Raw genomic sequence first — 26,847 nt, forward strand, 5'->3', positions numbered from 1 at the left:
AATATTATGTGGGTGGGAAAGGAATGGAAGACAATTGTAGACACCAGAGATAGTGTGAGAAGAGGGTGGGAAAGGACAGAGGGTCAGAAAGAGGGGTAAAGAAAAAATTCTAGAAGATAGAAATGGAAAATTTTTGATAATAATATACATGATTAAGTCACTATGCAGTATATTCTGGATGGGAAATCACATTTTGTATGCTGTGATGATGCTTAGGGAAAAGAATATAAATTAAGTTTAAAAAAGTTTTCAGAACAATATCTATTTGATGACCACAGTAAGATACATAGCCCCAGCTAGGTGCTACTTTATAGGATGCCTAAAGTTAGATTTGTGTTCATGGAAATGTATATATCAGCTGTGTTTGCTATGAAAATATTTAGATTAACTAAGATCTTTAGTAATTCAATAAAATGTGGGGGGAAAACAGTATAGAAAGCAAACATAGATACCAGAGACAGTGTGGGAGGAGAGTGGGAGATTGCAGAGGGTAAGAGATAGGGAATCAAGGATGGGGGGGGGCAAAACATACAGGAAATAAGAAATGGAAAATTATTTGTTGACGATAACATGTATGTTGATTGTGCTTGATTGAGGCAATATACAGTGTACTCTGGATGGAAAAAATCTCATTTTGTATGCTGTAATGATGTACAGTGAATGAATGTTAATAAATAAATTTAAAAAAAGACAAATGCAGGGATTCTCTGTAGAGCATACCCCCATTAACATCTCCTGATGAAACAACTTTTGACTTTAATACTTAAAACCCAGTAAATGGGGACCAACAGAAGACATAATGGATACATCTCTGGACTCCCACCTGGCTGATAGTGGTTCAAGTCCTGGACCCAGCAGCTTGAAACTCATGCTGGGTGCGTGTACATGCATGCCCAAAATCTCAAAAGAAGAATGGAGGAGAAGGCATTGTGCATGCACCCTATGGCCAAAAAAAGTTATATGAACATTTTATTGAGGTATGTCACATATAGAGAAAAGTATAAAATCACAAATATATAGCTGAATGAGTTTTTATAAGGTGAGTATATCTATGCTACCAGGTCAAGAGAGGAATATTTCTAGTACCTCAGACATCTCTCTTTCATTTATTTCCTACCTACCCTAACTTTGAACACCATAAATTAATTTTTACATATTTTTAGAACTTTATTTAAGTGGAATCATATAGTTCAATACTGTCTTTTTTAATAAAAACAATATTTAAGAAGAGTCTTATTGTATTCCAGATACAATTGTTAAACTGTCAGAATCATCTGTAAGTGTTTTGAATTGTAAATATCATTAAAGGGGCTGTGCAGGGGCTAGCAGGTAGTGTGGAGGTTTAAGGCAGCTGGATCCTACATGGCTGACTCTATGGTTTCAGTCACAGACCTGGCAACTTGTAGATCATGCCAGGTGCGTGTGTATGCATGCCCAAAATCCCAAGAGAAGAATGGAGGAGAAAGGATTGTGGTTAGGCCATTCACCCTGGGAAATGATTTCTCACGTTCTCTCTCTCTCTGGTGAGTACATGTGCCCTGTGGTAGAAATCTATAAAGGGAGGGGGAAATGTACAAATCTGGTGCTGCTGGTGATTAAGGAGGAATCAGAGCATCATCCTGAATGTGAGCCACTCCTGCTATTAAGTTCTTGTTAGAGATGCTTTCCCTTAGTGTACTTTGTGATGCCCTTGTTTTCATCTAGTGTGAAATAAGGTCCTGCCAACTTGGAAAATGAAGAAGATTATGGAGGAAGAAAGAAAGCAAGTGAGAAAAATGAACTACATAGAAGGAATGAGGAGGACCAGCAGATAGCATAACACTTATGTCGCTGGACTCCCACATGGCTGACTGCGGTTCAAGTCCCAGACCCAGTGGCTTGAAAACTACACCAGGCACATATGTGTGTGTGCCCAAGACCCCAGGAAGAGAATAGAGGAGAAGGCATTGCAGCATGGCGATCGCCGCTCCCCCCGCCTCCCAGCTGGGGAGTGAGCTCTCATTTTCTCTCTTGCCATGTCTGTTTTTCTCTCTCCAGTGAGCACACATGCCCCTAAGACAAAAAAAAAGGGGGGGAGGGGGGAGAAATGATGAAAATACTAAATGTGTGTGTGTGTGTGTGTATACTGACCCATGTGTACTATTTAAGTCTATATTAGAGGAAAATGTGAAACCAGTTGGAGGGTTGGAATTGACATATAATACATTATAGTGCTCTAATTTAAAATGTTGGAAAAATAGGTACCTGGTTAATATTGTAGTGTTAGAATGTCCAATTTTTGGGAATGAATTACTGATGTTAAGTGGGAGGACCCTGTTTTGAGCTTTCTGGTTTATTGAAAGAGAATTTGTTTCTATTTAATTTCTTATAGGGAAAACTTAACTACACATATCTAAGTTTTTCAGGTATACAAAATGGGATTTAGTGTTAACTTATTTGTTTCCATATATGTTGAGAACTTATGCAATATAAAGCTTTAGGAACTGACTGGATTAGGTAAGGATGTAATTAGGGCATTATTGGTAAGGTTTAAAATTACATGTTACCTTGACATCTTTGTCAAGGCCCCAAAACTATCCATGAGTTCCCCTATTCTCACCAGATATGCACTTCATCTAGCAGGAAAGGCTTCTTATCCAACTGACAGTTACCCCTCCTGGTTCCTCCCCCTAGTGGGTTTTTCCTCCCTGCCAGCTTATGGAATTATTTAGACAAACCAGCCATATATCCTCCTGCAGAACCAGGGAAAACCGCACCCTGTTATTACTATAAAGCATGTCTTAAACAGCCCCTGCTTTTCACTGTTTCTGTGTACAACTCTGGTGTGGCTCTATATGATGTATGATGTCTTGCCTTGAACAGTGAGTATATGTGACAAATAAATTGTTAATCTCATCTGTTCAGTGTCAGCTCCTTGACTGTCTTGTACTTTTTAGGACTGGCAATCTCTCTTGTCACCAGTGTAATGAAAACAGACCCGCAAATAGATCAAGAATCATCTCTGGGGCTCAGCAGGTGGCATATTGGTTAAGATGCTGGACTCCCACATGATCAAACATGGTTTGAGTCCAGGACCTTAAAACTCACATCAGGCGCATGTGCGTGTGTACCCAAAATCCCAACAGGAGAATGGAGAAGGGATGTGGCAGTGGCCATCCCCGCCTGGGGGGGAGATTTCTCACTTTCCCTCTCACTACCACTCTCCAGCGAAAGCATGCGCCCTATGGCAAAAACCTCTTAACGGTAAAAAAAAAAAAAGAGAGAGAGAATATATTCAAAATATGGACTGCCATGCAGCAAATTTTTAAATGTTTACTAAAGAATTGGTTATAGTAGAGAAAATGTAATAAAAATCTGAGTTTGTTTGAAATTTAAACTTTGTAGTACATTCAGGAGAAATTTTTTTTCATGATACTTAAAGGGAAAAATAGAGTGGAAGACCTATTTCTTTTTTTTCCCCAAGAATTATTTATTTAATTTTGTTATTATTATTATTTTTAATTTGACCAGAGAGAAAGGGAAAGTGAGAAAGCAAGCCATCAGGTCCAGGACTGAAATTGCAGTAGGTCATGTGGCATTCCAGCACCTTAGCTACCACAGCACCTGCTAGCCTCAGACCTCGTATTTCTTAAGAATTTATGGTAGAGAGGCCAGCAGGTGGCATGGTGATTAAGGCGTTGGACTCCCACATAGCTGACCACAGTTTGAGTCCCAGTCCTGGCGGCTTTCTTTCCCACTCCCCCCACACACACACACACATTCTGTCCCTCTCTGGTCATATTAAAAAATAAATAAATAAAGTTAAATAAAATAATTCTTTTAAAAAAAGAATCGGCGGTAGAGACACCTAATATTACAGTAAACTTGTGTACACCATTTCATTTAGCTGGGAATTTTGGGGTTATTTTATTCATTTCCAGATATGTATAGATAAAAATTTAATCTTATCTGTAACCATAGTAGTATTCAAGAACATATAGGCACTCTGCTTCAGCAGTACTTATTTTCTTACTGTCTCTTACTCATGTCGTAAATTTTCAACCCTGCTCTGTTTGCTGCTATGTGGCCCCCTTCTCTGCAATGTAGACCTTAATACCTTCCTTTTCAGTTTTAAACATATTTAACTTATTTTCACAAGTAATACGTGAATTTATTTTTTTAGGGTTTAGTGACATTCAGAGATGTGGCTATAGACTTCTCACAGGAAGAATGGGAATTCCTGGACCATGCTCAGAGGGACTTGTACAGAGATGTAATGTGGGAAAACTATAGCAATTTCCTCTCACTAGGTAAGGCAATTTATCACAAATTATATTAGCTTTCTCTTTTGTCAACTTCAGGACTAGATTATTAGATAATATTACTCTCTACTCCCAAAAGAATGGCATAAGCTTTGTTGGGTTAGAGATAAGCCCCTTCATTTAACATTGAATGATTCTCTGCCCCTTCATTTAACATTGAATGATTCTCCACCTGTTGTGTTTATCAGACTTTGTTCACACGCTAATCTGTAAGTAATCCAAGGAGCCAGATTTGAATATGGCAAAAAGCTTGTTGAAGTAATGAGATTTCACATTGCATTTGAGGTCAGAATTGACATAGATGTTTCATATTCCTTTCTAATCCACCTACAGGAAGAATACAGAGGGGTTCAAAGTTTCTCTAAAAAAAATCAAAGGGGAACCAGCAGTTAGAGTAATGGCTATGTCCCTGGACTCCCACGTAGTCGAGCGGATGGCCTAAAAGGGCAGCTTAAAACTCATGCCAGGCGCGTGTACGTGCATGCCCATGATCCCGAGAGAATGGAGGAGAAGGGATTGCGGCGTGGTCATCCCCCCTGGGGAGTGATTTCTCGCTTTCTGTCTGTCTGTCTGTCTGGCGAGCGCACGCGCCCTATAGTGAAAACCTCTCCCCCCGCCAAAAAAAAGAAAAAAGAAAAAAAACCAAAGGAACCTGCAGAACATGTATGATATGGGATGAATTCATAAAATTCATTTAAAACTCAAGTATATTCTTTTTTCTATTAACAGATATATTAAATTCTACCTGCTTTGTGGTGGAAAATTAAAATCTACAAACTTTTCATTTAATTATTTTTAGAATTATTTATTTAATTTTATTTATTCATTCATTTAATTTGATCAGAGAGAGATACACATACACACACACACACAGAGAGAGAGAGGGAGAGGGAGAGTGAGAGTGAGAAAACAAGCCACCAAGTCCGGGGCTCAAACCACGCAGCGCCATGGGGAGCACCATAACTATCACGCCACCTGCTGGCCCTTCATTTAATATTTAATGATTATCCTAGAAAGGATCTAAGAATGTCTAAGAAAGCCTCATATCCTTTCACCAAAACAGTAATAATAGGAGACCAGTAGGTAATATAGTAGCTAAGGCACTAGACTCCTATGTGACTGACCGTGGTTCGAGTCCTGGACCTGGCAGCTTGAAACTCACCCTGGGCACCTGTACATGCATGCCCAGAATCCCAGAAGGAGAATGGGGGAGAAGGGACTGTTGCATGATCATCCCCTCCTGGGGATAATTTCTTGCTTTCTGTCTCTGGCAAACACACACTCCTTATAGTAAAAATCTCTTAAAAAAAATAGTAACAGTAAAATTTAACAGCTAGGGGCCAGCAGATGTCATAGCAGTTGTCACTGGACTTCCACATGGCTGACTGCAGTTTGAGTCCCACACTCAGTGGCTCACGCTGGGAGTATGTGTGTCTATGCCCAAGATCTCAGGAGGAGAATAGATGAGAAGAGATTGTGGCATGGCCATTCCCCCTGGAGGTGATTCCTCACTTTCCTTCTCACTTTCTCTGTCTCTCTCATTCTCCAGTGAGTTTACACACCCTAAGACAAAAACCTCTACAAAAAAAAAAAAAAAGCAGCTAATACGCACATGTATTATATGTGATATAAACATATCACTGTGTATATTTGTGCTCAGACACTATTCTGAGAAGGGTACATTACTAATTAGTCCTCTAAACTATGTGAGAAAGATGCTATTATTATCCTTATTTCAAATGAGAGAACTTAGCCACAAGAGGTTAATAATTTGCTGTGGTAATATAACAACAGAGGTAGAATTTGAAGCCAGGCAGTCTGGAATGAGAGCCTGTGTTCTCAAGTACTACCCAATATTACCTCTAAATCCAGCCTGTGAAAGTTTAAGTTATATATTTTTAAAAATTATTTTATTTATTTATTCATTCATTTATTTTATTTTAATTTGACCAGAGAAGGACAGAATGAGAGAGAGAGAGAGAGGGAAAGTGAGAGAGCAAGCCACCAGGTCCAGGACTTGAACCATGGTTGGCCATGTGGGAGTCCAGTGCCTTCAACCACCGCACCACCTATCAGAGTGAAAGTTTAACTTATATTAAAGCCTGCTCTTAACCATCTAGTATCTATTATTTGTCATCCTCTGGTTACCCTAACATGAGTGTTTTTCTTTTTTTGAGAGAGAATTTTTTGCTATCTGGGCGAATATGCTCACCAGAGAAACAGAAAATGAGAAATCACCCTCCCAGGTGATGGCCACACCAAAATCCCTTCTTCTCTATTCTCCTTTTGGAATTTTGGGCATGCACACATATGCACCCAGCATGAGTTTCAAGCCACCAGGTCTGGGACTTGAATCACAGTCAGTTATGTGGGAGTCCAGTGCTTAAATATTATGCCACCTTCTGATTCCACTTGTTTGTGGTTTTCAACAGTTTTTCCTTCTTTGCTCTTAGACTTTATAAAGTACCATTTTGAACTGTAGTTAGTTATAAATTTAACCAAATATGAATCTAAGAACTTTTGGGATTATAGTTTATGTCACCTTTTTCTCTTAAGCAGGACCTTCTATTGTTAAACCAAATGTGATTACCTTATTGGATGAAGAAGGGAAGGAACCCAGTTTGGTTGTGAAGGAAGGGACAAGAAGATACTGCCCTGGTAAGTAAAGGTTGAGCAGGGATCAAGATATCATTACTAGAGGTAATAGCCAAGGTGATTAGGGTGGAGACACATCCTTGAAATATTGTTACAGATCCTTCTTAAAAAACAACAACAAGGGAACCAGCAGTTAGCGTAATGGCTATGTCGCTGGATTCCCACGTAGTCGACCGCGGTTCGTGTCCCGGACCTGGTGGCTTAAAACTCACGCCGGGCGCGTGTGCGTGCGTGCCCAAGATCCTGGGAGGAGAATGGAGGAGAAGGGATTGCGGCGTGACCATCCCCCCTGGGGGGTGATTTCTCGCTTTCTGTCTCTATGTCTCTCTCTGTCTGTCTGGCGAGCGCACGCGCCCTACAGTGAAAATCTCTCCAAAAAACAACAACAACAACAACAAAAAACCATTACTTGTGAAGAAAAGGTTTGAGATCTAGAGCAAGTTAAGATCTTTTTAAGCCTGGACTAGCTAAGGAAATTTATATTGATCCATGCAGTCGGCCATTGGACTCAGCCATTGGGATCCAGCTGCTTTAACCTCTACACTACCTACTGGCCCTTATTTGGATATTTTTAGTGGGGTCTACTTCTCTGGTTAGATTGTCTTCTTTTATTTATTCTTTTTTAAGAGAGGTTTTTGTTTGTTTGTTTGTTTGTTTGTTTGTTATAGGGCACGTACACTTGCTGAAGAGAAGGAGAGAGACAGAAAGCGAGAAATCACCCCCCAGGAGGGATGGCCATGCCACACTCCTTTCTCCTCTATTCTCTTCTTGGGATTTTGGGCATGCATGCACACATGCCCTATGTAAGGTTTAAGCCACCAGTTTCAGGACTCAAATCTTGGTTGACTACGTGAGAGTCCAGCAACTTAACCGTTACTCCATCTGGTGGTCCCATCATTTTGTTATTTTTTTGAAATATAAATCAGGCAGGTGGCATGGTGGTTAAGATTGCTGGACTACCACATGGCTGACTGCGGTTCGAGTCCTGGACCTGGCAGCTTGCTTTCTTACTTTTTCTCTTTCTCTCTCACTCTGTCCTTCTCTGGTCAAATTCAAATAAATATTGTTAAATAAATTTTAAAAAACCTTTTCTCTTCAAAACAAAGAAATATTAATCATATTAACTAATATAAGTTAATTTTAATAGTAACAATATTAATGAGAATTAATTAAATTCCATTTTATTTGGTGCTATTTCTATTGTCTTTTTAAAAATATTTTGCCAGCGGGTACATGTACTCACTGGAAAGAGAAAGAAAGAGAGAGAAAGTAAAAAGGCAAGAAAGCACTCCTCATGGAGCATGGTCATGCAGCAGTCCCTTCTCCATTTCTCCCTACTGTTGGGATTTTGTGCTTGCATGCACATTTGCGTGTTTTAAGCCAATGGGTCCGGGACTTGCACCATGTGGTTGGCCATGTGGGATCCAGCAGCCTTAACCACCAGGCCATGGGCTAGCCCTTTAGTGTCTTACTTAAATACTTAATGGTTTTCAGTCATTTTTCTCCTGTCTGTATATATCTCATAATGTATGACTGAATACCGGAAATTATGTTTGAAAAATTTTAAGGCTGTGAATAATACTGTCTACATGCTGTCTTTCTCTAGTGATTACTTCATTTGCTTCTGGCTGGCAGACAAAATATGACCCAATCACCTTCATCTAGTCAAGAATAGTCTGTTTACTGTGTGTTCTTAGACCTAGGTGTAGTCCTTCTGGGGCCTCAGTCTGGAAGATTATCAAGACCTTTACTTTTTGGGAGAATCTGAACTCAATTTCTGTCTCCCTGGCACTGTAAGGCTGCCAAAATTTCTACTTAGATTTTTATCCTTTTAGCAGCTGCTTTCTGCTTAAGTTTTTGGCATCTCACCATAGTAGGTCTTCAGCTTAAAAGTTAGCAAATGCTTCAGGTGAAATTCCATACAGAATGTCGGTTTAGTTCAACATGTTTGCTTTGTCATCAGGACCTTGGCTTTCCTATCTGCTTTGATTGATTAATGTCATTAAATAATTGGAGTTTTTGTTTATTTGTTTGTTTTCGGAGGCCAGGTGGTGGTACAGCTGTAACACAGCTGGACCTACACTGAAGGTCCTGGGTTTGTATCTTATGGCCTCTCTATGTACTTTAGGTGCATGCACCCAGTGATCTGGGCTGACCAAGGTAGTTGATGTATCACACTGTAGCAACCCTGTTGGTGGTGCCTGTTTTTTGTCTTTTTCACTCAGAGGAAGTAAATAAACTTTTGTTAAAAACTTCTTTTTTTTCTATGGACCTTTTCAGTGTTTTTCGGGGATTAGTATGATACCAGCTTCTCCATCAGAACCAGAAAATGGAGCCACTTTCTCTTTTGTTGGTATAGTCGTTCTACATTTTAGAGCAAATAACATGTAAATTATTTCTTTCCCCCTAAGTCTTCACATTTGCGTTACTATTAGTTATAAAGGGGAAAATATTCAGTGGTCACCAATTTAGTACTCATAATGTAAACCAATTATGGTTTAGGTTTGTTTGTTTTTTCCTTTCCAGGCTTCTGTTACTTTTCTTTATTTTATTCTTTTTATATTCCTTAATAAAGGCTCATCATGGATTCTGCCTTAGCCTGGCAACCATAACAAAATACCAGAGACTGGGTAGCTTAAACAAACATTTGTTTTCTTCATTCTGGAGGCTTAAAGTCTGAGATCAGGGTTCTGCCATGGTCAGATTCTGATGGGGGCCTCCTAGTTTACAGAGACAGCTGCCTTCTTGCTGTTTCCTCACAAAGCAAAGAGAGAGCAAGTTCTGGTCTTTTTCTCTTTTTATAAATGAACTGATCGTGTCATCAGCGTTCCCACTTTATGATCTCATCTAAACCCAGTTAGATGAGTCCCAAAGACTGCACATCCAAATAATGTCAGGAATCAGGACTTCAACATGTGAATTGTGGGAAGACACAAAAGATTCAGTTGGTAACATAACAGGTTCCACGAAAATTATGTACTTACTAATTTACTTTATTCTCATACACATAATATGCAACATATATTTAATTTTTAGAATAACAACACCAATATTGTTATTAACGGTATGTTTTCTGAGAACAGTTTAGTATGTTTATATTTCAATTTTTTTTTGGAAGGTTTTTCCTATAGGGTGTGTGCACTCGCCCAAAAGACAGAGACAGAAAGTTAGAAATCAGCCCCCCGGGGGGATGGTCACATAGCAATCCCTTCTTCTCCACTCTCCTCTCGGGATCTTGGACACGCATGCACACCCGCCTGGCGTGAGTTTTAAGCCACCGGGTCCGAGACTCAAACCATGGTTGATTACATGGGAGTCCAGCAACATAGCCATTATGCCAACTGCTAGTCCCTATATTTCAATTTTTTTCCATCAATATCATACTATTTTTTTTTTAATTTGCTATAGGATGTGTACACTCAACTGGAATGAGGCAGAGAAAGTGAGAAAGCACCCTCCCAGGGGGGATGGTCATGCTGCAATCCCTTCTCCTCCATTCTTCTCTTAGGAGTTTAGGGATTTGGGGCATGTATGCATACATGCTAGCTTGTTTTTCAAGACCCCAGGTCCAGGACTTGAACTGTGCTGGCAGTCATGAAGAATCCAGCAGCTGTAACCACCATTCCATCATGCTGGCCCCAATATCATAGTGTATTTTTTTTTCCATGCAGAATGATTTATTTACAGATATTTAAAATTCCATCGATGTCCGTGTATTAATAGTACTTGCACAACCTAAGACAGTGCCATCCATAGAGGTTACAGGTGTTTTCATATCACATTACAATTGTGGCCAGTAACTAGAAATATCACCGGTATTTCAAAATTATGGAAGGTATTAGAACTTTCTGTGTAATATTTTAATAAGGAAGCATATGTATTACTATATTGTTTTTTTTTTACAGTTAAAGTATGAATTTATTTTGGTACAAAAATCTTTTTAAACTCATACATAGTTTTCCCATTACACATACTCCCATGAGCTTTTTTATTTCTGAAACATTTTTAATTAATTAATTTACATTCATACCCTAAGCATCATCACAGCATACAAAATGTGATTTCCCATCAAGAATATACTGTATAGTGGCTTAATCATGCATGTTATCGTCAATAATTTTCCATTTCTAGTTTCATATATAAATTGTGTATGTGTGTATATATATATACATATATATACCCTATTATACACATATATACATAATAGGATATATATATATGTATATATATACACACTATTTCTGTCCCTCTGCCCTTTCTTACCCTCCTCCCACACTATGTCTGATATCTACAGTTGTTTTCCATTCTTTTTTCCCCCATATGTTATCGACCACACAATTTCTTAAATAATCTAACTACTTTCAATAGCAAGGTCAGCTGATAATTTCAAGAAAAGCTGTTTTAACTTTAATAAATCAAAGAAATGCTAAGGAAATTTGCTTAACACTTAAAGTCAGGAAACAGGTTAGGATTCTATTCAAATAGTAGGTGCATGAACCTATTGGCAGCTCAAGACAGGACACAAATCCTTAAAAGCAGGAAATGAAGCCTAGAAGAAAATCAGCAATGTTTTAGTCAGAAGTCATAAAATGCTGTTTCACCAGTTCAGTTTCATGTACTTAATCTATCTTCTGTTGTGGTTCAATCTTCCTGATTAAATTCTGGGATATAATATTCAACACCAGACTTGTCCTAATGATTAAGTTGGCCATTTTCTTAGTTTTTGAACTCTTATGCAGGAAATGAAGCCTAGAAGAAAATCAGCAATGTTTTAGTCAGAAGTCATAAAATGCTGTTTCACCAGTTCAGTTTCATGTACTTAATCTATCTTCTGTTGTGGTTCAATCTTCCTGATTAAATTCTGGGATATAATATTCAACACCAGACTTGTCCTAATGATTAAGTTGGCCATTTTCTTAGTTTTTGAACTCTTATTTCTGTGTCTGTATTTAATTTTCTCGGTATAGTACTCCCTTCATAACTTCTTGGAAATCTGGTCTGGTTTTGGTAAATTCTTTCAGGTTTCTTTTATCTGAGAATGTTCTCATCCTTTCTTCCCATGTGAAGGATAATCCTGCCGGGTACAGTATTCTTGGTTGAAATTACTTTTCCCTTAACACTTTGAATATATATTTTTATTCTTTCCTCACTCACATTGTTTCTGATGAGAGGTCTGCTGTTAGCCTGATGGGATATCCTTTGTAGGTAACTTGCTGTTTTTCTCTCACCAATCTTAGTATCTTGTCTTTGTGGTTTTGGTCAGTTTAGCTATAATGTATCTTGGAGAAGATCTTCTTGGTTGATTCTATTTGGGGTCCTTTGTATTTCTTGGGATCGGATCTTTGAGTGCCTCTCTAGATTTAGAAAGTTTTCTTGCAGGATTTCATGGAATAGATTATCAATGCCCTTATGAGTTTCTTTGTCTTTTGGGATACCAGTTATCCGGATGTTTGGATGTTTGATGGTATCAAGTATTTTTTGTATATTATTCTCATTTTTGGGGGGCAGTTTTCTTAGTCTTCGTGGTGGATTCTTCTAGGCCAGCAGTTTTCTATATCTGAGATTTGATTTTCTGTATGATCTAGTATGTTTTTAATACTTTCAAGGGAGATTTTGACTTCCTGTATTATAGCCTTCATCTTAACAGATCTGTTTGATTCTTTTTTAAAGTATGTATTTCCTCTTTTAGATTTTGCAAGAATTTCCTCATCTCCTGGAACTCATCAGCCCCTTTCTCCTGCCCCTTCCACAGTTCATTGTCTCTCATCTCTTCCATCTCTGTTAGCTTCATCATTATGTATATTCTAAATTCTTTATCAAACATTTCCATTGAACTCTCTGTGGATGAAGAGGAGGAAAGGTATTTTCTTGCTTTCCCATATTTCTTGTGACCCTGCGGTGATTTCTAGTCATCTGATAGATGGTGTGTTTCTTCCTAATTCTCGAAGTTCAATCTGAGCATTCAGGAGCGAGCAGAAGGAGGTGATCTGGAATCTCTTTGCCGTTCCATTGTTATCCCTTTATGCAGCAGATTTAGTGGATATTGAAGAATTTGTTAACCTTAATTGTATTTGGATGTTTGGCTATGGTTCCCTTAGATCCGTCTAAAAACACAGACAATGGAGATTGAGGAGCAGAGTGATGAGATAAAAGAAAAAGAAAACAAAACAAAGGCGGGGGGGGGGGAGAGAAACAGAGAAAAGGAGGAAAAAAATAAAAACAAAAAAATTTTTTAAAAAGCAAAAAATTAAAAATTGCACAGTGTGCATGAACTCACTAGTTCTCGGGAGCCATGGAGGAGTCTTCTTCTGAAGGCCTACCCCTGCTGGCCTCTTCTGGATGGGAGGGGGAAAGGAGATTATTAGCAAGATAAAGGAGGGGCTGAAAGCCAAGAGAATACTTTACCTTAAAAAATTTTTAAAGGAAAAATTACATTAAAAAAAGACAGAGACAGAGGCAGCGAGAAACCGAGTCAGAGACAGAGAGAAGGCTAGAGGGGCTTTCTGCCACTCGGGTTTGTGGGCTGGAGGCTGAATTATCGGTAGATAATCTTTATTTTTCTTTTTTCCCTGAACCCGCTTCCGCCGGCCCAGCAGGGCCCCGGGGGATATCATAGTGTTTTAATTGTTAAAGTGCTTAGTGTGTTTTTAATAAGTCTTGGGATGTTCCCATCTTGTTGCTCTTGCTTTCCAGTATTTTTATTATACATGGTAGCTTATTTTTCCACATAGATTTTTTTAAATCAATGTGTCTTATTCTAGGGAAAATAAAATGCTAGGATGTTTGTTTTGTTTTGTTTTCCCTCTTCTTTAAATGAAAAAAAATTTAAGAATTATTTATTTATTATCATTATTTTCCAATTTTGACCAGAGAGAGACAGAGACAGAGAGAAAGCAAGCCGCCAGGTTCAAGACTTGAACCACAGTCGGCCATGTGGGAGTCTAGTGTCCTTAATCAGTACACCACCTGCCTCCCCCCCCCAAATACTTGTGATATTTGTAAAATTGTTATGAAAAATACCGAACTCTGTTGTTTAATCTGGTTCTCATGAGTTCCCTTGTATTGTATGTGAAGGATGAAAAATTGTTCTTTTACCTTAGGGGAGAGATTCTTTCTTGGCTTCTCATATTTTTTGTGCCTCTGGGGTGGTTTCTGGTCATCTGATGGATTTTACTTTTTTCTAATTTTTGAAGTTAAATCTGAGAGCTCAGAAGCATGCAGCAGGAAGTGCAATCTCTCAGCAGTAATGTTTTTCTCCCTTTGTGCTGCAGATTCTAGGGAGTATGAGGATTACTCTGACCTTGGCTTGATCTAGGAAGCAGGAGGGCAGAAAACTTTCAGTTGTCCTAGTTCCTGAAAGGGGGCGCTTCAAACTCAAGTGTAATTTGCTGGTGATTGGCTTGTCCTGGCTTGATCTGGCTCCAGGAGGGTGAAGTCTGGGCAGAAAACCTTCAGTTCTCCTAGTCCCTCTAGGGTGTTTGTTTTTGATGGGAGAGGATTACATTATTTCTCCCCCACCTTTTGTTTGCACAACATGCATTTATTGGTTTTTACAGCAAGATTGAATTTCTGAGGGGCATTAAATAATCAGTCATTAGACTGGCATACTATTTTTATAAAATACTAATTTTCTAGTTGTGGAGGAGAATAAATTACTTTCTCCCTCTCCTTGTTAGATAGAATTTTCCACTGAGATGCAGAACCACAGAATATTGATAAAAATACAGACCAACTTGGGGGTTGGCAGGTGGCGTGGTGGCTAAAGCACTTTACTCCCACATGGCCAATCATGGTTCAAGTCCTGGACCTGGTGACTTGCTTTCTCACTTCCCATTTCTGTCTCTCTCTCTCTCTCTGGTTAAATTTTTTAAATAATCATGATAATAATAAAATTAAATAAATGAACAAATCTTTTTTGAGAGTATTTTATCAATTTATTATTATTTTTTTCCCATGAGTTTTGCCAGAGAAAGACAGAGAGCGAGGGGAAAGTGAAAAAGCAAGCCACCAGGTCCAGGACTCAAACCATAGTTGACCATATGGGAATTCCATTGCCTTAACCACCACGCCACCTGCTGGCCCCATAAATCTTTTAAAATAAATAAAATTATGAAAATCTTTAAAAATACAAGCCAGCTTACACGTCACCTCTTATGTTTCTTAAATCTCCTGGGGAGAAACCAGTTAGTGGTGTTTCCTCTGAGAGTTGTTTCACACAAAGCAGGGCAGCACTTCCTCTAGGAGTCTCAGAATGTTGCAGCACAGTTGGGGGTCATATCTTAACCTTGAGTTTGTTCTGGTAAAACATCTCCCAGTTCTTCCATATTATAGAATTGGCTTGCTATTGTTGCCCTAATGAATAAGAGATGAGCAGTCTGATCTCATGAAGACTGACCTGGATTTAAGCAGTCAGCTACTCAAGTTCATCAGCAGTAGCTGTATATTTATGACCAGAACACCCCAAACAAAAATATCTATCCTATCCTTTTAGAATATGTATTTAAAAACCAGCTGTAGAATTACATTTAAAATATAGTATTGATCCTTCAAATCACTGAGTGGGATTATCAAGCCACTGAATTTGGAACTTGAACTGTGGTAGGCCATGTGGGAGTCCAGTGACATAACCACTACACCACTTGCTGGTCTTTTTTTGTGCATTTTTAAAAAATCTGTGAAGTGGGGGCCAGCAGGTAGCATGGTGATTAAGGCACTGGACTCCCACGTGGCTGACTGCAATTTGCGTTCCAGACCTGGTGGCTTGAAAAAAATGCTGGGTTCATTTGCATGTATGCCCAAAATCCTAGGAGGAGAATGGAGAAGGGATTGTGGCATGGCCATCCTCCCTAGGGTGGGTGATTTCTCATTTTTCCTCCTACTGTCTTTCTCTCTCTCTGGTGAGCACAGGCACCTTCTGGCAAAAACCTAACAACAACAACAAAAAATCCATGAAAGGGACTGGTGGATGGCATAATGGTTATATTGCTGTTCTCTCACATAGTTGATTCTGGTTTGAGTCCTGGACCTACCAGCTTAAAAACACACTGGGTAGGGCAGCAGGTGGCGTGGTGGTTAAGGGCGCTGGACTCCCATATGGTTGACTGCAGTTTAAGTCCCAGACCTGGCAGCTTGCTTTCTCACTTTCTGTCTCTCTCTCACTATGTCTCTTTCTGGTCATATTAAAATAAAATAAATAGGGCTCCACAGTTAGCGTAATGGCTATGTCACTGAACTCCCATGTAGTCGACTATGGTTCAAGTCCTGGACCCGGTGGCTTAAACTCATGCCGGGTATGTGTGCGTGCGTGCCCAAGATCCTGAGAGGAGAATGGAGGAGAAGGGATTGTGGCGTGGCCATCCCCCCGGGGGGTGATTTCTCGCTTTCTGTCTCTCTGTCTCTGTCTCTCTCTCTCTCTCTCTCTCTGGTGAGCACATGCACCCTATAGCAAAAACCTCTCCAAAAATTAAAAAATAATAAACAAATAAATAAATAAAGTTAAATAAAAATATTTTTTTAAAAAACAAAAAACTCCCACCTGGCATGTGTGCGTGCATGCCCAAAATCCCAAGAGGAGAATGGAAGAGAAGGGATTGTGGCATGATCATCCTCTCTGGGGGTGCAGTTTTCTGCTTTCTGTCTCTCTCTTTCTCTCTGACGAGCACACGTGCCCTATAGCAAAAAAACCCTCTGAAACAAAATAAAATCCACGAAGTAGCTTCAGCAATGCTAAACTACCTTTTGAGTTATTCCCTGAAATATCAGGTATTATATTTGTTAGTGCTCTGCTAATAGAATTGCATAGAGGTGGGGTCAGCAGGTAGTATAGTGGTTAAGGCAATGGACTCCCACATGACTGACTGCAGTTAGAGTTCCAGACCTGGTGATTTGAAAATCACACCAGGCATTTGTGTGTCTGCGTGTGTGCCCACAATGCATAGAGGAGATGGAGGATGGGACAGTGGCATGGCCATGCCCTGGGAGATGATTTCTCATTTTCTTTTTCTCTCGCTGGCAAGCGCATGTGCCTGTTGACAAAACAAAGCAAACAAATAAACAAAAGAATTGCATAGAGTTGTGTAGTCTTCTCTAGCCCTATTTTTTCTTTAAATTAAGTTTATAGAGAATAAGGGCTTTTTTTGTCTATGGCCATACCACCCTGAATGTGCCTGATCTCATCTGATCTTGGAAGCTAAGCAGAGTTGAGCCTGGTTAGTATATAGATGGAAGAATAAAGATTGTTTTGTTTTTTTTTTTTAGGTATACATATGTGGTACTGTAATAGAAATGCCTGTGTTTGAGAGCGATTGGATCTATTCACTTATAATCATTATTTTAATTGCCTTTTAAAAAGTTATTTATTTAACTTTATTGTATTTATGTTTTAGGTTAGCTATAGGGCAAATGTGCTTACCAGAGAAAGAGAGAGAAAGTGAGAAAGCAAGCCACCAGGTCTGGGACTTGAACTGTGATTGGCCACATGGGAGTCCACTGCCTTAGCCACTGCACCATCTGCTGGTCCATATTTTAGTTGCCTTTTATTTCTCTATAAAAGTTTTCTTTCTTTTGGCAAAGGAAAATGGCATGTTTTCTTTCTTGTTTCTTTCAGATTTGGAATCCAAATACAAGATCAATACTTTATCTCCAGAAAAGGACATTTATGAAATATGTTCATTCCAGTGGGAGATAATGGAAAGATTTAAAAATTGTGGTCTTCATGGCTCCATTTTTAGAAATGATTGGGAATGCAAAAGCAAGATGGAGGGGCAAAAGGAACCACAAGATGGATATTTTGGGCAAGTGAAAATTACTTCTGAAAAAATAACCACTTACAAAAAGCACAATTTTCTTTCTGAATATCAGAGAATTCATAATGGAGAAAAGATATATGAATGTAAGGAATGTAGGAAGACATTTATTCGTCGCTCAACACTTAGTCAACACCTGAGAATTCATACTGGTGAAAAACCATATAAATGTAAGGTATGTGGGCAGGCCTTTAGACAGCGTGCACACCTTATTCGACATCACAAACTCCATACTGGTGAGAAGCCATATGCATGTAAGGAATGTGGAAAAGCCTTTACAGTGCTCCAAGAACTTACTCAACATCAGAGACTTCATACTGGTGAAAAACCCTATGAATGTAAGGAATGTGGAAAGGCCTTTAGAGTACATCAGCAACTGGCTCGACATCAAAGAATTCACACTGGTGAGAAACCCTATGAATGTAAAGAATGTGGGAAGACTTTCAGACAGTGTACACACCTTACTCGACATCAGAGACTTCATACTGCTGAAAAGCTCTATGAATGTAAAGAATGTGGGAAAGCCTTTGTATGTGGTCCAGATCTTAGAGTACATCAAAAAATTCATTTTGGTGAGAAACCCTATGAATGTAAGGAATGTGGGAAGGCTTTTAGAATATGTCAACAACTTACTGTCCATCAGAGTATTCATACTGGTGAGAAACCCTTTGAATGTAAAGAATGTGGGAAGACTTTTAGATTAAGACAACAACTTGTTCGACATCAAAGAATTCATACTCGTGAGAAACCTTATGAATGTATGGAATGTTGGAAGACTTTTAGTAGTTACTCACAACTTATTTCACATCAGAGCATTCATATTGGTGAAAGACCCTATGAATGTGAAGAATGTGGAAAGGCCTTTAGACTACTCTCACAACTTAGTCAACATCAGAGTATTCATACTGGTGAGAAACCTTATGAATGTAAAGAATGTAGAAAACCCTTTAGACTTCTGTCACAACTTACTCAACATCAGAGTATTCATACTGGTGAAAAGCCTTATGAATGTAAGGAGTGTGGTAAGGCCTTTAGACTTTATTCATTTCTTACTCAACACCAGAGAATTCATACTGGTGAGAAACCCTACAAATGTAAGGAATGTAAGAAGGCCTTTAGACAACATTCACACCTTACCCAACATCAGAAGATTCATAATGGAATTTAGTACAAGAAAGCCTTCAAATGTACGTTTAGTATAAGAAAGCCTTCAAATGTTACAGAATATCAGAAAGTTCATTTTCAAGAAAATTTGTTTCATGCTTACAACCAAGCATGATAAATTTTATATTAGAAAAAGAATATGTTGCTTAAAAGCTGACTATCACCATTCATGTATTGTTTATCTTCAGCACATTCCAATGACAGAATAATGTATAAATATAGGAACATCTTTAGCCTTATCTATCATTATCTCCATTTCACTACTTTATTACCACTACAATATTGAAGAAGATACTAAACTTCTGTGCCTCGTTTGCTCACTTGTAAAATGGTGATAATAGTACTTACATGTATTAGTTATTTATTGTTATGTAATAAACTACAACAAACTTAGTAGCTTAAGATAATACGTATTTATTATCTCAGTCTTTAGTAGATCAAGAGTCCAGGCATGACTTAATTCAGTCTTCTGCTTCAGGGTCTCCCACAAGGCTATAATGCATATATGAGCTGGGGTCTCATCTGAAGGTTCAAATGGGAAAGGATCCACATCTAAGCTAACATGATTCTTGTCTAAATTTGTTTGCACAAGGGCCGTTACACTGAGATCCTCAATTTCAAGTTGGCTATTGGTTGAAGACTGAGGGAAGTTCTTTGCCACAATGGCTTCAAACAATGGCTGCTTGCTTTTTCAAGGTATGCAAGCTAAGAAGGCAGTAGCATCTGCTAGCAAGACAGAAGTTACAATCTTATGTAATATAATCATGGAATTAACATCCCATCACCTCTGCTATCTTCTACTGGTGAAAAGTAAATTATTAGGTAGCCCACACTGAGTAGAAGAGAATTACACAAGAATGTGAATACTAATTGACCACTGAGGGCCAATTTAGAGTCAGCTTACCACAATGTGTAGTAGGTTTGTTGTAAGGAGTGAATAGTTAATACTTGGAAGAATAGCAGTCACATAGCATGTATTCTGTAAATATTATCTATAATAGTTATCATTAGTATTAGTAAGTCCACATGAAAGATCCTATAGAAGTAATAAATGTAAAAATGCTTATTACCTCTCAGCACTTACTAAACTGAAGATCATTTATTCTGGGTAAAATCTAAGAGATTATAGTGAATATAAGGAGTTTTAATCATTGAACTTCATCAGAAATTTCATGCTGAAATGAATGTGGTTAGGAGTACAACTGTTGAAGAATCAAATATGAAATTATTTTCCTGTAATTCAAAAGAAAAACAACAAATTATTTACAATCCCTGTTCTGATCACAGTTTAAGATGAATTAGAAACCCTCAAAAAGTGACATAAAAGAAACTAATCTTGGGACCAGCAGTTGGCGTAATGGCTATGTCAGTGGACTCCCATGTAATCAATTGTGGTTCAGGTCCTAGACCCGGTGGCTTAAATTCACAGCGGGTGCATGTGTGTGTGTGCACCCAGGATCCTGAGAGGATAATGGAGGAGAAGGGATTGCAGTGGCCATCCCCCTGCAGGGGGGTGATTTCTCACTTTCTCTCTCTCTGTCTCTCTCTGTCTTTCTGGCGAGCACTTGTGTCCTATAGCAAAAACCTCTCAAAAAAAAAAAAAAAAGAAAGAAAGAAAGAAAAAGAAAAAGAAAAAGAAACTAATCTCTCAGGAATTTAATATTGTGTGTGTGTGTTTGTAACATTCCTATTGTGAATGAATGACAAACAGGCCTGGCCCTGTGGCCTAGAGGTTAAGGGAGACAAATCCCACATGGCTTCCATAGTTTGAATCCCTACCCTGGTGGTTTGCAAAACACAGTAGGAACATTTACAACCCTGTCCCAAATCCTGACAGACTGGCGAGATGGAGGAGAAGGGATTGTGGTGCAACTGCAGCCCCATTGCAGGGAGTGCTTTCTCCCTCTCCCACTTTCTGTCTCTATCTTTCTCTGGTAAGTGCACATACCCTCTGGCAATTGAGGGGAAAACAATTTTTTAAGAATGAAAACATTCTATTAGTACACTTGTTGCACAAATTGCCTCATCTTCAACCAGTGGTCATTGTTTTAAGTTAGTTCTTTTGACACAATCCACCAGTAGCTTAATAGTTTACTTAGTTATAGCTGCTCAGTTTGAAAAGTACAAGGGCACTACCTCATCATTTTTAAAAGTTGATAAATGAGGAAAATGAACATTTGTTTCTTTTCTCATGAACCAAATTTTAGGATCACCATGCTTATCAAATTTAAGTGTATTAGAAGGTCAATCAGTAAATATAGAAAGAATTACAGTATTTTTAAAAATCACTGTTTTCTAGACCCTGATCGAATAAAAGGTCCAGAAAATGAATTTCAATACATACTGTAGCTATTAGGTGAAAGATGTAATAGTGAGCCTTCTACATTAGATTTTTCAAGCTGGCCCCTTCTGAGCCTTTGATCACTTTTAACCCCAATAAAAATTTGACTGCCAAACAGTATGCATCTCCTGATACAATACAATAGGAAGTACATACCACGATCAATGAGGCAGTATTGCCAAAATAATGAAAAAATTATTTTTAAATCAAATTCTTTAAAACCAAGACTTGAGGAAAGTTGAGCAAAGTAGATTGTACCACAAGGAAGCAGCCAATTAGATTCAGAACGTATAATATTCTTCAGAACAAATAACCTGATTTCTTTCTTTCTTTTTCTTTTATTTTCAGAGGTTTTTACTATAGGGTGCATGCACTCGCCAGAGACAGAGACAGAGAGACAGAAAGCGAGAAATCACCCCCTAGGGGGGATGGCTACACCGCAGTCCCTTCTCTTCCTTTCTCCTCTTGGGATCCTGGGCACGCACGCACACGCACCCAGCGTGAGTTTCAAGCCACCGGGTCCGGGACACGAACCGCAGTTGACTACATGGGAGTCCAGTGACTTAGCCATTACGCTAACTGCTGGTCCCCCAATAACCTGATTTCTTTAACTAATGAGTGGCATGGAAAAGAAAAGAGTAGAATCAACTGTTAATAGATTAAAAGAAACTTCAGAGACAAACTAAATTCAATATGTAAGCATTATTTAGACCTGTCCTAAACAGACTGTAAAAAGACATTTTGGGAGACAATGGCGGAAGCACAGACATGGATATTAGATGATATTTAGAAATACTAATGAAGACCAGCAGACGTCAAATGGTTATGTCACTGGACTCCCATGTAGTTGATCATGGTTCAAGTCCCACACCTGGGTACCTAAAACTCATGCCAGGGTGCATATGCATGCATGTCCAAGATTTCAAGAGAAGAATGGAGGAGAAGGTATTGCAGCATGGCCATCCCTCCTCCCCGCCCGCCCCCAGCCCCGAGAGGTGATTTTTCATTTTCTGTCTCTAGTAAGTACACGTGCCCTATAGCAAAAACCTCTTTTAAAAAAATAAGGCGGGTGGGGGGGGAGCAGCAGGCAGCGTGGTGGTTAAGGGTGCTGGACTCCCACTTGGCCAACCATGGTTTGAGTCCCAGAACTTGTGGCTTGCTTTCTCACTTTCTCTTTCACTCTGTCCCTCTGTGGTCAAATTTAAATAAATAAATAAAGTTAAATAAAATAATTCTTAAAAAAAGAAATAATTTGTTAGGGATGACAATGTCAATGTGGTTATTAAAAAAAAAGCTCTTAAGTGTTAAATATAAATATACACTGATGAAATGATAAGATGCACAGGTTTGCATTAAAATATTCCAGCAAGGGGCCTGCATGTGGCATGGTGGTTGAGGTACTATACTCTCACATGGCCGATTATGGTTCAGGTCCCGGGCCTGGCAGCTTGCTTTTTCCCTTTCTCTTTCTCTCTGTCTCTCTCTGGTCAAATTAAAATAATAATAATAACAAATGGAATGAAGTAAGTAATCTTTTATAAAAAATATTCCAGCAAAAGAAAAAGAATAGGCAAAGAGAGTTGGAAGCTAGATTGGCAAAATGTTGATAATTATTGGAAAGGTTGATTCATGGAGGTTCATCATTCTAATATTTCTACTTTTGTATGTGTTTGAAATTTCAATAATAAAATGTTTAAAATAAGTACTAAAATTATAGACTACTTAGAAATGAATAATAATGAGATGCTTCCTTCATATCTAAACATTGTCAAATGTCACTCAAGTTGTATTCAGTGAGAAAATAATGTCTTTTTTTTTTTTTTCATGTTTGCTATGGGTGCATGTGCTTGCCAGAGAGAGACAGAGAGAAAGTGAGAAATTGCCCCCTGCAGGGATGGTCATACTGCATTCCCTTCTTCAGTCTCCTCTCAGGTTTTGGGCATGGACACATCCATGTCGGGCATTATTTTCAAGCCATCAGGTTTGGAACTCATACTTCACATCAGCTGTGTAGAATCCGGAGCCTTAACTTCCACACCACCTGCTGGCCTGAAAGTAATATACTTTTAGCATATGGAGGAAGCTTCATTTGTGGATTCAGTCTTTATCTTCGCTTACTCACAGCAACCAACACAGGACTTGTCACACAGATAAATGTGTTGAAGGAATGAATAAGCACTTATGACAAGAAATCATAAACATAACAAAATAAAACCAACACAAGTAAAGAGAAGCTGCATGTGGTAAAAAGGGTCAATTTAGAAAACAGGCAATAGTAGTCTTGATCCAAGTTAATAATGACTAGATTTTAATACATCTAGTTAAGGAAAACAAAATGAAAAAAAAGAGTAATTCATTTAGAGCATTAGTGATGATAAAGGTGTCAGAATAATCAACATTTTATAAAATTGTAAGGTAATACTACAAATACACACACATGTTCATCTCAAAACATGTAAACATGTAAACGGATATTTTCTTCCCTATGAATATGTTATTGCAGTTGACTCCATGCTTTAGAATCCAAATAGATTTATCCAAATAGATTTACAAATGTACATGTATGTGAACCCTGTTTAAGAAAAATTAAAAACCTGATTCATGTGTAAATGAGCATTGTAAGGAATAGAGAAATCTTTAACAAGATTTTGACATGAATTCTGCACAGCTTAACTAATTCTGATTTTTAAAAAGGAAAACTAGATGAAGATAGCTCCTGAAAAAAATCTGGTTTCACTGGATTATGAAGATTCTAAATAAGGTATATTGAGAATTTATTACCAAATATGTCTTCACTAATAGATAATTGTGTTTCCTTTTCTGAGCACCAGGTAGCTCCAGAAGACTGGTATTTAATATAGTGTAAAGCTATACCCAGCATTTTCCAGAAGTTTGTTTCAGGTAATACTATTTCTTGATATTTGAAAAAAATTATTTCTTGGAGAAATGTGCAAACAAAGCAGAGCACTTAAAAATCTACTCTTTGAGAATTCTAAGTATTTATTATCAACTTGTCAAACGATGTAGTAAATAAAACTAAATGTATTTCAAACTTACTTCACTGTGTAATTCTCACTCTTAATATCTGTTAACACCTTTGGAATATGAACCATGTTGGTAGATACTCTCATAATCACAGTGAGCATCTTCAAGGATGTCATTTCAGACATGTTGAGTGGATGAGAGGAGTAGTCCAGGATACTTTGCAGCTCACATCATGCTCTGAAAGCAACTGTCCAGTCTTTTCTGTAAAATATAAAAGACTCCAACTAGGTCTTTGATATATATATATATAAAACATGTTTGGGGACAGCAAGAGGAGTAGTGGTTAAGGCACTGGACTCCCACATGGCTGAACACAATTCAAGTCCTGGGCCTGGGAGCTTGAAACTCTTGCCGTGCAAGAGCACGAGCATGTGCAAAATCCAGAGAGGAGAATGAAGGAGAAGGGATTGTGGCATGGCCATCCCCCAAGGGGTGATTTCTTACTTTCTTTCTCTGTGTCCTTGGCCAATGCATGTGACCTATAACAAAAATCTCTTTTAAAAAATAATTTACTCTATTAAAGAATAATTAGGTTGGTGGTGTGGTTGCACTGGACTTCCACATGACTGACTGTGGTTTGATTGCTTTCTCACTTTCTCTCTGGTGAGCAAATATGCCCTATAACAAATTTTAAAATAATAATAATAAATAAAATAATTGTCATTATTTTAATTTGACCAATGAGAGAGGGAAAGTGAGAAAACAAACCTTCAGATCCAAGACTAATCATGTTCGGCCATGTAGAAGTCCAGGGCACTTAACCACCATGCCACCTGCTGGCCCCTAAAATAATTTGTTAAAAAAAAAAATAGGGGCTGGCAGGTGGCATGGTGGTTAGGTGGTTAAGAACGCTGGACTCCCACGTGGCCAACTGCAGTTCAAGTCCTGGACCTCACGGCTTGCTTTCTGACTCTCTCCCTCTCTCTCTCTGCCTCTCTTTTCACATTTAAAAAGTAAAGAAATAAATGAATAAAATTAAATAACATAATTCTTTTTTTAAATAAAAGGAAATAAACAAGTTTTTACTGTGATAAAAATGCTAAATTAAATACCATTTTGTATATTTCCTGATTTCTTTAAAGAGTCAAAAATCTTGATTTAATGCTATCTAGAAGTGAAATCGATCACTATAGGCAATTAATATTTTTACCTTTGCTACATATCATCAGATTGCTGCTCCATCCTTGTACTAATTTAAAATTCTCTCAATCATTTGAGTATGACTATTTATACTTCCCTATATTGTGGTTTCAAGATTTATTTCTCTGATCACAAGTAAGTAATTTATTTCTCTAATCAAAAGAAAGTTAAATATCTTAAATACATTTACTGGGCAATCATATTTCCTTTACTGTGCTTTTTTATGAATTTTCTCTATTTCTTTTTTTTATGAGAGTTTTTGCTATAGGGCTCATACGCTCACCAGAGAGACAAAGAGACAAAAAGCAAGAAATCATACACACACACACACCCCCAAGGGGGAATGGCCATGCTACAACCCCTTCTTCATTCTCCTCTCAGGATTTTGGACATATATGCACACGCACCCAGCGTATTTTAGTCCCTATTTTCTCTAATCCTTTTGGGTTGTTGTCTTCATTGATTCCTGGGATTTTTATGTTTTTTTTTTAATTAATTATTTTTGCATTCATTCACTGAACATCATCACAAGATACAGTTTCCCATCCAGAATACAGTGTATAGTGGCTTAGTCATACATGTTATTGTCACAAATAAATTTCCACTTCTTGTTTCATATATATAGTCTCCCCCGCCCCCATTTCTCACCCTTTGCCATATCCCACCCTCCTCCCACTCTGGTATCTGCATTTCCATTCCGTTTTTATTTCCTCCCACATTTTTTTGGTTAGTAAAATATCCTAATTGATTTAACTACTTTCTTTTTTTAAATTTAAAGTTATTTATTTATTTTCATTCACTATACATCATTACAACATACAAAATGAGATTTCCCATCCAGAATACACTGTATATTGGATCAATCAAGCACATCAACATACATGTTATCATCAACAGATAATTTTCCATTTCTTGTTTCCTGTATGTTTTGGATTTTTTTTTTTTTTTTTTGGGCATTCCTTGATCTCTTTTCTTCACCCCCCGACCTGCTCTCACCAGTATTCATGGTTGCTTTCTATGTCCTTCCCCCCCATTTTATTGATTCGCTAATGAACTTAATCTAACTTAACTATTTCGCAAGCACAGCTGATATATACATATCCATGAACACAAGTCTGACTTTAGGCATAAACCTCAGTGAGTAGAATGAACATATCATATAGTAGCACCTAGCTGGGGCTATGTAGCTTACTGCAGTCATCAAATATACATTGTTTTTAATTTCAAGAAAAACAGTTTTCGTGTTTTTTCTCCTGAAACTTTTTTAAAAATTAATTAATTTACATTCACCACCTAAGCATCGTCACAGCATACAAAATGTGGTTTCCCATCCAGAACATATTGCATAGTGGCTTAATCATGCATGTTATCATCAGTAATTTTCCATGGGACCAGC

General features: G+C 38.1%; 1 protein-coding gene across 2 annotated transcripts in view; it reads left to right on the forward strand.

Annotated features, from left to right (window-relative positions):
• The window catches only part of ZFP14 (ZFP14 zinc finger protein), a 48,237-nt gene extending 27,920 nt beyond the window's left edge, over nucleotides 1–20,317 (forward strand). The window contains exons 3-5 of one of the 2 annotated variants that reach the window (XM_014582594.2): nucleotides 4,163–4,289; nucleotides 6,858–6,959; nucleotides 17,563–20,317. In XM_014582594.2, the coding sequence (XP_014438080.1) occupies nucleotides 4,163–4,289; nucleotides 6,858–6,959; nucleotides 17,563–18,929 (1,596 nt within the window). In that variant the 3' untranslated portion in view covers nucleotides 18,930–20,317. The remainder of the gene's footprint in view (nucleotides 1–4,162; nucleotides 4,290–6,857; nucleotides 6,960–17,562) is intronic. The other variant, XM_006164673.3, reaches the window with a different exon arrangement.
• Nucleotides 20,318–26,847: the final 6,530 nt, after the last annotated feature.

Source organism: Tupaia chinensis, unplaced genomic scaffold, assembly GCF_000334495.1.
Source record: "Tupaia chinensis unplaced genomic scaffold, TupChi_1.0 Scaffold143654_1, whole genome shotgun sequence".
In the NCBI taxonomy this organism is placed as follows: domain Eukaryota; kingdom Metazoa; phylum Chordata; class Mammalia; order Scandentia; family Tupaiidae; genus Tupaia; species Tupaia belangeri.